At 50.5% G+C, this 12,331-nt stretch overlaps 1 protein-coding gene across 5 annotated transcripts in view; it reads left to right on the plus strand.

The window, feature by feature from the left end:
- Nucleotides 1-3,770: 3,770 nt before the first annotated feature.
- SLC1A2 (solute carrier family 1 member 2) overlaps nt 3,771-12,331 on the plus strand; it is a 152,334-nt gene continuing 143,773 nt past the window's right edge. Inside the window, exon 1 of one of the 5 annotated variants that reach the window (XM_025452471.3) lies at nt 3,771-3,915. In XM_025452471.3, coding sequence (XP_025308256.1) covers nt 3,899-3,915 — 17 coding nt within the window. In that variant the 5' untranslated portion in view covers nt 3,771-3,898. Of the gene's footprint in view, nt 3,916-4,220; nt 4,351-12,331 lie in introns of those variants that run through there. The other 4 variants (XM_049096279.1, XM_025452468.3, XM_035701367.2 and 1 more) reach the window with 4 other exon arrangements.

The following is a 12,331-nucleotide window of genomic DNA, read 5'->3' on the forward strand; positions in this document are numbered from 1 at the left end:
CTCCAGTCCAGTGGTTCCTGAGGTTGCCTGTACCGTAGAGTCAATCACGTGGGGAAGCTTTTGAAAAAAACCGGGTAAGATCCCGCTGCAGGCTGACGGAACCCAAATCTCTGGCCGGTAGCCTGAGTGTGGTTGTTTTCTAAAGAGCTCTCTGCATTCTCATGGGCAGCCGGTGTTGAAAAGCATGGCTCCAGTTTGCTTTAAAATTGAAGACCTGGTGGGAATGTTGGTAGGGGCTCTCCAGTGTGAGGAAAGAGGGTTCGTTCCTTCTAGCTAATGATTATTATCAGAGTTGTCTGTGGCATATCCTACATGATTTAATAGGCCTTATCTCCAAGAGCAGCTAAATGCAAATGGGTCTCAAGTGTAGGATGGGATGTCAGTGTTCCCAAACCCGGTTATTCCCAAACCCGGTTACTTATTGAGAAGGTGGGACCACTTCTCCCATCTAATCTGGCCATGCTTGATTATTCTCTTAGGCCCTCAACACTGAAAACACATAGGATTTTTAAAAGTTTATTTTTATTGAGATATAATTGACATATAACACTGTGGACCTTTAAGGAAGGTGTACAACGTGTTGATTTGCTACATTTCCATATTGTAGGATGATTACCACCATAGCCTTAGCTAACACCTCTATCGTGTCACCTAATTACCATTTCTTTTTTTGTGGTGGGAACAATTTATACCTAGTCTCTTAGCAACTTTGAATTTGAAATACAGTATTGTTGCTACAATCACTTTGCTGTGCATTAGATCGCCAGGCTATTTACCTTCTAGTTGCAGGTCCCTACCCTCAAATAACATCTTCCTGACTCCCTCACCCAAAAGCCCCTGGTGACTGCCATTCTACTTTGTTTTATATGAATTCTGCTTTTTTAGATTCCACATATAAATGATATCATAGAGTATTTGTTTTTCTGTGTCTGACTTGTCTCACTTTGCATTAATGCCCTAAGAGTATTTTTTCATCAGATGGTTTAAAAAGTGAAACCAACCTCATCCCCGTTTCTCTGTCCTTTTATTTACTCTGTGTTTATGTGCCACCAGGTGCCTCGCCCTTGGCGGTGAGTGCTAATGAATGGTGCCCCTCGGCTCTCCATGCCTGTGTGGGGATAGGGAGGGATTATGATGGAGGAGTTTATTCACCCTCCTCTTGAGAGGGGTGTTGTAGTGCTGCTGGGATCATTAATATCTAGGCCTGGGATAGATTCCCATGGCTTTGTTCTCCAACTGCCACCTCAGCAGAAAGGGAAGTAAAATCCCTAATTTTCTTGAAAACATATTTTTTATTTCTTTATTCATGAGAGACACACAGAAAGAGGCAGAGACACAAGCAGAGGGAGAAGCAGGCTCCATGCAGGGAGCCCGATGCAGGACTCGATCCCAGGATCCCGGGATCACATCCTGAGCCAAAGGCAGACGCTCAACCACTGAGCCACCCAAGCGTCCCAAATTCCTAAATTGTAAAGAGAAACAAGAGTGTAAATGTTCACAGCCTGATAACTTTAGATACAAAACCACACGTCTACCCTCAGTAGGGCTAAGGGGAAGGCAGTGGCCAACATACCAGGAAAGCGCAAGAAGGTGGTTTTTCACCTGCAAATTATTTTTAAATGCATGTGCCGGATTGCCTTAATTTAATGCAGATTAATACATTAATCTGATAGCTACAATTTTAAAAAGAAAATGCAAAATTAGAAGGGTTGATAAGTAAAGGGTCCTAGGCTGATGAAGATCTAGATCTGGGTGGTTGACCTCACCGGGCAGACGGGAGGCCAGGTGAGCGAAAGGACTCACCAGGTAAGGTAGGGATGGGGGAAGATGTTTGGACTCAGGTATTGGGAGGAAGGGGGTGAGGTGGGGCGTGAAGGGAGGAGGTGAGCAGAGATTTAGCTATTTAACTTCCATTTAGTTCTTTTCTCTTCTTCGTGTTGTTCCTCTCGTGTGCCTATTCGTCCTTGGGTTGGGTGCTCAAGACACCATCCTCTGGGACCCTCGGATTTAAGGGACCGATTTTTGAGGGCTTTACAGGGTGCCAGACTTTAAAGCGCTTTGCATATCTTTTACATGTTTAGTTCTCCTAGCCCTGGGAGGCTGGGAATGTCACCCCCAGGCTGCCCACGGGAGGGGGGGCAAGTTGAGGAATCTGCCCCCCTCCTCGGTTACGCCCCTGCAGGTGGTGCCGCCCCGTGGGGGGGATGAGGCCCCGGAGACCCCAGGTGGCCCGCGCACTGCGGCGTCGGACAGGGGTGGGCGCGGCCCCGGGGGCATTAACCCGGGGAGGCCGCAGGAGCCCACGCGCCTAGGACCTGGGGCTCCGTGACCCCGCCCGCCCCGGGGAGCCCGGCAGGTTCCCAGCACCAGCTGGGACGCCTCCCGGGCGCGCTTGCACCTGCAGGTGTCGGTCTGCGGAGCCTTGTCCGGTCCTCGCCGCGGGCCTGCACGGGGCGTTATTATCCTCGGTCCCATTTTCCAGACCAAGCAAGTGAGGTCCCTCCACCCCACCCCACCCCTCCCCGGGCCCCCGCCAGCCGCAGCGTCCAGCAGGTGGCGGAGCTGTAGGTGTCTGCTGTGTCCCAAAGATAATAAAATCTGCGCGGATTTCGTCATTATTATGCAAAGCCGGCGGGGAGGCTCCGACCCTCCCCCGCCGGAGCCCATCTGTCTCGGCGCGCCGCCCCCGGGGCTCAGAGGCCGGAGGCGGGCGGGAGCGGTGGAGACGCGGCCCCCGCCGCCAGCCCCGCCAGTCTCCCCGAGGCTGGCCAGCCAGCGCCCCCGAGGCCAACCTCCCAAGGCTTAAAAAAAAAAAAATAAAAAAACCACGGCCTCCCCAGCAGCCCGCCCGCCCCCTGGGAGCTGCATTAATATTAATCCAGATGAATAATTGAAGGCCAGAGATTTATTCGGGCCGCGGCGGCGGGGGAGGGTGCGCGGCTGGGGGCACCTGGGGCGCGGGTGGGGTGGGGGGGTGGGCGTGCCGCCTGCCGGGGTGAGCCCGCGGGAGCCCGGGTGCCGAGGAGCGAGGGGAGGGGCGCGGGGGCCCCGGGGGAGGCGAGGACGGAGGGGCATCCCGGGTCTCGGCGCCCTGGCCCGCGCGTCGCCCGGCGCGGGGTGGCGCGGGGTGGCGCGGGGTGGCCCGGGGCCGCGCGGGCTGGAGGGGGAACAATAGCGGCTCCCGAGACGCTGGGCTCCTGCCACGGGCTGCCCCGGCCTCCCCGGCCACCGGCGGGGCCTCGTTTCTTATTTGGCTGGTTTATGGCGAGAGGCCGCGGCGGGATGGGGAGGTGCGGGGGTGCAGCGGTGCAGGGGTGCGGGGCTGCGGGGCGGCGGGGGGCGGGGGGCGGCCGTTAAAGGAGTCTCCCGAGGCGGCGGCGCGGGTGATGTCAGCGTGGACGGAAATAGAGAGGGCTCGCCCGCAAATCCCCAGCGGCGGCGGGGCCGAGCCTCGCCGTCCCTCCCCCGGCGCGCACCCGGCGCACACGCGCGCACGCACACACTCCCCCGCGCCCCCGCGGCCTCCCCCGCCGCCCGCCGCGCCCCCAGCCCCGCTGCACGCGCAGGTGGCGGCGGCGGCGGCGGCGGCCCGGCGGCCCGGGGGCGGCGCCGGCTCGGGGACCCCCCCTCGCGTCCCCGCCCGCGGCCCCCTCGCGCCCCGCCGTGCGCCCCGCGGTGCGCCCAGGAGAGCCGAGCCGCGGCTGAGCGCCCGCCGGAGCCTCCCGCGCGGGCCGAGGCGCTCCAGGGCTCGCCCGGGAGGGGGTGGGGGGCGGGGAGACGGGGAGACGCTCCCCCTTAAATAGCGCGCTCCGCAGCCCGCCGGCGCTCCCGCCGCGCCCGCTCGTCCCGCGCCCGCCGCCGCCGGACCGGGCCCCAGACGAGGGGGCGTTCCCAGGCCATGGCGTCCTCCGAAGGGTGAGGGGGCTTCCCTGCGACCCCGGGCGGTGGGGGGGGGGGGGCCCGCGTCGGCCGCGGAGGGAGGGGACGGGGTGGCGCTCCCCGGCCGAGCCAGCCGCTTCGGCCCCGAAGATGCGGGAGGCGGACGAGGCTGCGCGAGTCGGCAGGGCCGGTGCAGGTGTGAAGACCAGCGCGACGGGAGAAGCCTCCCCGGCTACGTCCGAGACGCAGCAGCAGCGGCCGCGCCGGCGGCCGGGAGGCGGCACCCGCCGGGGTGACAGCCGGGAGCCGGGCCCGGGGCGCGCCGGGGCGGGGCGGGGGCGCGCGGCCCTGAAGCCCGCCCGGCCGGCGCCCGCCGCACCGTGGCCTCGCACTGCCGTGGAATCTCCCTGGCCAGCTCCAAGCACGGGTGCGAGAGATTTGGGTGCTTCCCGGGAAGAGGCGGGAAGAGAAGTGAGTTTTGGGGGGAGGCACAGGGGTCCCCAGATGCCAGCGGGTGGAGCGCGGGCTTCCCCATTCTGCCCCCGGCTTTGGTGCAATCCCCCCCGGGCCTCCAGAGGCCGCAGCTGCAGGGGGGGATGTTCCCAGCGACGAGTGACAGCCGCCTGCCCTTCGCAAGAGGGAGATGGGGCTGCAAGGGCCAAGAGGATCCCTTGAGCACTCACTCCTCTAAGGAAGGGCCCAGAACAACGTCCCTGGATGGGGAAAACTTTTCTGGCTTGGTAGAAACTGAAATAGGGATCAAAGGACCGGTGTCGGGGAAGTCAGCTCTTTGGTGAATTCACAACATTGCACTGGATGCACTGGCCACTTGCGAGAAGTCACTGGATCCAAGTTGCCAGGAGGGAGAGCAGTTCCCCTGGGCACTGGGGAAGAATCCTTGGTGCCGGCACTTTGCATGATTTCTCTTTCTAATAAATTTTACCAATTTCTCCGGCTTGTTTTGGGGGAGAAGGCTCTCTAAGTGGGAGCAACGAACTGTGTTCCAAAGTTAGATCTTTAGATTCCGGCCTCCCAACAAAAGGAAGGTATTTCTAAAACCACCTCTCTGTGTTCAGGAGAAGGAACTCATCCCTCTTCTGTCCCTGAGAGTCCTTCCGATGGAGCCTGGCACCTTGTGGTAGCCTGAGATTTCTTCTCTCTTTTCATTCTAATATTTTAGCGGCGTGGGCTTTTTTGATTATTGTTTCTGCAAAAAAGATACTTCAGGAAGACACGTGTGTACGGGGAGGGGGGTGGTACCTTGTGCTAAAACAGAGATCTAGAATTAAATATTAAGAGCCCATATGGCTCAACATGAAAGGTTTTCACTGTTTAATCAGTCTCTCATATTAGAAAAGATATAAAGGCATCTCTGGCTGCCTTTGGGGGCCCTTCGAGACTTAACCCCTGCTTGTAAGGGCATCTGTGAAAGAGGTGGATGATGGTTGTCTTTCAAATCCTGCACCCAACTCACTCCTTATTTTGTTAGCCGGATGGTGGAGGGAAAAGGTAAGTCAACAACAAAGCCCCCCCAGAGAGTGTATCTCACCTTTGTCCAATACGAGAACTGTGCAATGATCTGACATTAACGACAGAGCAGAAGTGATTTTCAGTGTTTTTAAGATTCACCGTCAATTAATGCCATATTTGTGCACTGTGCATAGTTAAGAAAAGATAGGCTAGAAAACCCCGTTGTATTTAGGAGATGAAAGGACTGAAAAAAATTGAAAGGCCGGGCAACATATAGAAAGAGCTATGACCCCATTAATATTTAAGAACAGTAGCTGATGAGCAGGTGACATTTTCTGAAACCCTGGTCTTTCTCCGTCTTTTCCTTTCTTGCAGGAGCATTTACTGAGTACCTGGGTAGACCTCACAGGGAAGGCACTCTTCGGGGATATAAGCACATAAATAGTCTGAGAGCTGGCTTTTAGAAGGCCGGCTCCAGTTGATGACTTTGATTAGCAAACTGTCCATATGGTTTGGTGAGATTCTCTTGCCTCTTCTGACATCTTTGATTAATGTGCCTTATCAACAGAAGTTCACGGAGAATCCTCAGGCGAGTTGCCTTTGTTAGCTTTTGCTTCCCACCAATGTTGGAGCTGTTTCTTTGAAACACATTGCTGAGAAGGAAGCAAAAATAGCAATACAGTTAGATGTTTTCAATACCTGTATTTTCGGTTCAACTCTGTTTGATCGAGAACGTTTGGAAATGGGAGAGCGTGGTGGACTGACCATCTGGTTACCATTCCTTTGGTGGGATAGTTACTGTCAACTACATATGCCGATTACCAAGTAGAAGCGATAGTGACATCTTATGTTTGTTTAGCACCCCACTTGCAAAGCCCATTTGTGTGTATCAGCACATTTGATTCTTCCAATGTCTGTGAAGTAGGCGGTCCAATGAAAACGGACTTTAAGAATAAAATGGCATAGAATATAATGTCGTCTTCCCAGGAAGAGTCCAGAATTCGGCAGAACTTTGGGGTTAGCGTCTGGAAATGTCAGTTATCATTGAAGAGTATACTAGGCACGTCTAGCGCGGGCGGTTACTGTTTTTCTCTCAAACCTTTGGCCTACACATGTTGCAAATTGTCTTTTGGAATATTCTTGTCAGCCTCTGCACTTGGTCATCACCTTTCCAAAGGATACTCAAAGGCGGTTTGGTTATTTGAGGTTTCTGATTATTTGGAATTGGGATTATTAGTATTCAGTTTCCGTAAAAGTCAACAGTGGACTCTTTGGTAGTTCCCAGGCCCCGAGAGATATTCTTTTTGCAAGGCAATGTCTAATTTGATAGTTGAGCACTTTTTTTTTTTTCTGGCTCCCCAGAGGTGGCTAGAGCTACGGTTTTAGGTCCTTGACCCAAATTGGAAAGAGGTTATAAGTAGTTGGTGGCAGACAGTGTCAATGAGGGACTGAGTTATATTGGAGCGCCTAGATGCTGTAGAGGTGGATGTTTTAGAAATATGTTCTGGAGGGTGGGGGACACGAAAGACTGCTAAGTCTCCGTGTTTGTCAGGAACCCACAGCGATCCGTCTTCTGATCAGTTCCCAGGAGCCAAGGGGTCAGGGCGAAAGCCAACCACAAGGGCTTGGATTTCAGTGTGACTAAGAAAGCAAATGAAACAGAAAACTGCTGACAGCAGAAAAACCCTGGCAAGGGAGACCTCTGGATTTATTATTTCAAGCAAACAAAAGCAAAACATAACGATTGCCTTCTCCCCGCTACCCTCGGGAATAAGGTTGAGGGCAGTGGAAGGAAGAGCTCACATGGAGTAGACTGAGTGGGGGGCGTGAGGTTTGGGGTCCAGAGGGGTTTGCAGATTGCCTGCCTCGGGCTCTGCTGCCATATCCATTTCTCATTTTGAAGAATCTAAAAATCATCCTCCTTGGGTAAAATAGATAATAATGGAATTATGAAAAAGCCACTTCATGTTTACTAAGACGGCCTCTTGGGAGTGACTGGAAGCTCAACTCTAACAAGAAACAATTTCAAATTCCAGATGAAACTGGATTTCCACCGAATGAAGTGGAAGAGCCAGGGTGTTAAAAACCAAAAAACAGGTCTGCCCGTCGGTATCAATGGCTACTTCTTTTGCTCTTTTATACAACACGATTAGGTGCTGTCTCCTTTCGCTTCGCGTTTAAGGGAAATGTCAGACAAGGGAAAGTCTTTAAGTGATAGTGCTGCGGCTGCAGAAACCAGCAATATTTAACAGCTAAGTGTGAAATTTCTGGGTCATTGTGCCATAAATCCTACAGACCCAGGATTGCAAAGCTTTACACAGTTTGAAGCTCAACACGGGTTGATTTCAATATAAAATCCCCCTCCCTACCCTCCTCTATGACTGTATCACCAATGCCCAGATGTCTGGTTTTCCCCCATTTAGAGGCAAACTAAATTGTTTTCCATGCTGATTTTACCCCCGTGGGACTGGCTGGTCCCTCCGAACTCACTGAATCTACTCTTCGTTTCAATGACCTGCTATGATTATTTTAATCAAATAAAGACGCCAGTAATTAAAACCTAGCAGTAGTGGGCCAAAGTGTCACTCGGAAGACAAAATTTTAGTTTTGCTTGCGTTTTAAGAACTTGCCCTTGAAGTCTGAAAAAGAAAAATCTAACAAATGCCGTAGACCGCCTTGCTTGCTGACTTCTCTACATGCCCTTAACAGCTTGTTGGGGGCAAGCAGGATGCTTCATAGCAAGGGTTTTAGAATCCAGATTAGGGCAAATCTCTTTATTTATCGGATCCTGTGCTTGCTCAGGATGCTTCCCCCCCACCCCACTGCCCGCCCCTCACCCCGCAAGGCACCAAGTGCCAAGTCCTTGGAATGAATTCTTTAAAGGAGTGTTTAAAAATACCTCATTGCTCCATCTCCACGTGCTCCACCATTGATTGGAGGCAGATGGGCCGCATATTTGTCAGTAGAGTAGAAAAGGACTCGCATCTCGTTATAAATCTGTCTGGTTGGCTTTAGACGATGGCAGGGCAGACAATGGGCCAGCGGTATCAAAGGCAAATGGGGAAAAGGGAAGATCCTTAAACTCTTCAAAAGAATAACTCATTTTCTTAGTGCTTTGCCCTCCCCCCGCCACTACCTGCCCCCAAATGGTTGTTTTTCAACAGTGTGGATGTTTATTTACTTATCTTTCATCAATGTATTTATTTAATTTTCCGTGTAGGCGAGCAGATGCGACAGCTGTCTGCTGAGCCGCCCCCTGGTGTTTTTGGCAATCTTGGTGGCTACTTTGGATTAAGGACGAGAGCGGAGCAAGGGTTGTCCTTTAAAAATGGGATGAAGGGAATGAGCTGTATTTCGGTGGCTGGACTTGGCCTGTGTCAGTTCGGGCTCCCTCTAGGATACACGATGGTACTTGTTAAAGACCTCAAATGACGTCCCTGGAGACCAGGAGGGCGACGTTTCCCCTCCCGCACACCCCTGTCTATTAGAGGCGTCATTTAAATCACGGAGAGGACTTTCTTCTGTTACATCTGGTCAGGGGTGCCATCTGTGTCACTTGCTCTTCATAATGTGGCATGGGACTTTCTCATGTGCTCCCGACATCCTGGGTCCCCAGGCCCTGTGCTCTCGGGATCACAGAGGTGGTGGCAAGGCTGGAAGTGGGTCTGAGGCTGGTCTGCATCCCAGGCACGGCCGTTCCCGCAGCACGGGATGAGGTATTGGACCGCTGTGGCCTGTATGCAGCCCGCAGGCAAGTGTGTTTTGGCTTACATGGGATTTTGAAAACGTTAGGATGATTTGCCTGTACACCTATTCCACGTAAAAAAGGAATCCTGATTCTGGCTTCTCGGAAACATCGGGAAATCTGATGGCAAAGCATCTGTCCTTTTGTCTTGGTGCAGTGGACTGAGTGATCACAGCCCTGCATTGTTTTAAGCGCTCTCTATGTATTAATTTATTTAATCCCCGCAGCAGTGTGAGGCACCAGGACTATTAGTAGCTCCATTTTATAGGTGTGGAAACTGAGGCATAGAAAGATTAAGTAACTTGCCCAAGGTTTCGCAGTTTGCGAGTGGCAAAGACAAGCTGTAAACCCAGGCAGCCTGGCGCTGGCCCCCTTGGTCCTAACCATTGGATGTCACTGCTTGGTTCCACACGGTTGAGGTCAGCTGGGGCCAAGTGGCTCTTTTCTGAGATAGGGCCTGCGCCTTCCAGATTGGGCACAGTCTTTTCTGAGACTCCGGGTGCATGTGGCCTGCTTGACCCTTTACCTCTCTAAGGCAGCCTTTGAGACAATGAGTTTTGAGTTCTGGCCTCTCACGGTATGCCACTGCCCAGTGCTTGCAAATCGGCAGAGTTCTTCAAAACCCCATCTCTACGACACACAAGGTAATTCCAGTAACTTTTTCTTGCTAACTCTCTAACCGCTACCTTCTTGTTAGTTCCTTTAACTTTGCTCTGGGTTGTTCTTAATGATGAGCTCTTTTGTAATTATTGGTTGTCAGGATGGCAATAACGCAGTCTTATCCAGAAACCGCCAGGGCATGACCACATGGGTCCCATCCTTTGGAACACCGAACCTGGGGCATGTGCTTCTTAGTGGCAGATGTAGCTGAGTATTTTATGGCTCTGGCATTTATCCTTTCCTGTATGATTCCAACTATAGCGGTTTAGGGTTGTGATTTCACTTACCCACTTTCTTAAAACAGCTATTACCCTGCCCTTTTAGGAGTAGGGCTGATGTTGTCACTGTTGGTTTTCTTTCTTTTTTTTTTTTTTGTAACATATGCAAACAGTGATGAACTAGAGTTGCCTTTTAAATTGAGGAGACATTTTTTCAGAGGTCATATTGCTGTGTTTTAAGCACAGTTTGCTGATCACTCAATAGGTGGCAGTAGATGTCTGCACTGGTGGTTTGACTCCCTTTGGAAGCCCTTGGCTTCTTAGGGATTCCAATTCCCACAGCATTCCATTGTTTTTTCATTGAAAAAAAAATGTCTCCCCCAAATATGTCATTTGGTATTTGTGAGACAATTGTCATGTATCGACAATGTTCATAGATACCACTATAAACAAATATAAATGGGACCATTCATTTGAATGTATTCCAAGTCTGTCTGGCTGCATATATATATGCATATATATAATTATACATACGATATAATTATATATATAGGATATATCATTATATATCATTCTATATATGATATAATATGTTTTCATTACATTCTATGGAATCTTATGCTCATTTTACAGATGGAGAAATTGAAGCTTAAGAAATTTTGATTTTATGCTGTTATCGGGTGCCTTTTATTTTTAAATCTAATTCTACTCAGTTTCAAAGTATCCACATTTTGCAGTTAATTCACATTTCCTTAAAATTTCACAGTCCCTCCTTATGTTTGTTTGTTTGTTTTAGCTCCAGTGGGTGTCTCCAATCATTTTGGTCAAAGGGAATAAGATAGCAAAGTGTGCTTGCAAGAAGAGATGATGAAGAATTTAAGAGACAATGTATAGGAAGGATGGCAGTGATTACAGAGAAGTTAACTTATCTCTGAATGGAGATGTGGCATTAAAGAAGATGCCACCATTAAAAAAAAAAAAAAGAGGGAATAAGTTTAGGCGACTGAGAACAATGATCAGACCCCAGCTTGTAGACATCAAACTGTAGAATTTCAAATAGAAGAAGCAGGTTAGTGCACGAAGGTAGATAGGGTAAAAGAAGACAGATAAAGCAAGGAAAGCATTCTTTTCTGTTAGGCATCAGGCCAAGCCAACTGCTGCAGACCAAATTGTATTTTTGTTTTTATCTCAGTCTTTACTTAAAAGAGCAGTTGTGATCTGATAACCAGCTTTGTTAGGAAAGTGGATAGAAGTCAACATGAACAAAGCACAATTAGATAGGCTTGTCTAGAGGTGAAATGGATGGATATCAGCTGACAATACTCATCACAGACACTCGGAGGGGCTCATGGTCCCTGGGGAATGGGTTTAGCTATTATTTTTTATCTTTAGATGCAACATATGGTCTGGGAAAAGTGTCAAAAATGAAGTTGGGACTAATTTCTAGGAATGGCATTAGAGAGTAATGGAATTATAGACTGAATCTATTTCCCTGGTGTTTCTCTGGGATTCAAAGTCATCAATCAGGAGACATTAGTAAAATCGTCATAGAATAGAAGCTCTGAAGGGATCATCGATTTTTTGATTGTGATTAATTGCTCACATTTCAGATGAAGAACTAATCTTTTGTAGAAGTTTATCTATTAGTCTGAGAATATTCAAATTTGAATTCTTTTCAAGACATTGATACATTGGGTTTGCTGCTGGTTGGTCTGGGGAGCGCTGTGAGGTGGAGACTTGTGTTCATGGAGTTTATTGAGGGGAGCTGTCAGCATAAATCCCTGTGGAAGAGGGAAAGAAGCAAGGGTGGTCCGAGGGAGAAATTGAAACAGTCGCATCAAACGACTCAGCCCATCCCACAGGAAGCTCCAGTGCAGGGATGTTTCTTCAGAGTGATCTTTCTACCACTGCACCAACCAGTCACCGAATCTGGGCTGTGCTTGGGCAGTGGGCATGGCCCCAGGTGAATACTGTAGGGCCAGGGGAAAGGCTGTAGAGGGTGCTATAGTCGGTAACTGTCACTTAGCAGCACTGCCAGCAGCTGTGGAAATAAATCTTACAATCCTGAAGGTGCAAGGATGGGAATCTCGGCAGCACACCACAGCATCCGTTAGTGACTCCAAATTCAAACATTTGAGAGATAATTGAATAATGGGTACGGTTGCCTTCGGTCTGAATATCCAGGCCTCCACAAAGCTATTATCTGGAATAAAATACTATACCTTAACAGAATATGTGGTTGGGGGGAAAGGATGGGGAGAATGAGTGGGGATCACGTTACCCAGGTTTAGCGGGGCCCCCCGCAGCCCCCAGAGACAGATGTCAGAAGCCCTTCTCTTCACTCTAGATCCGCCAAGAG

The sequence above is a fragment of the Canis lupus genome, chromosome 18, assembly GCF_003254725.2.
Source record: "Canis lupus dingo isolate Sandy chromosome 18, ASM325472v2, whole genome shotgun sequence".
In the NCBI taxonomy this organism is placed as follows: Eukaryota; Metazoa; Chordata; class Mammalia; order Carnivora; family Canidae; genus Canis; species Canis lupus.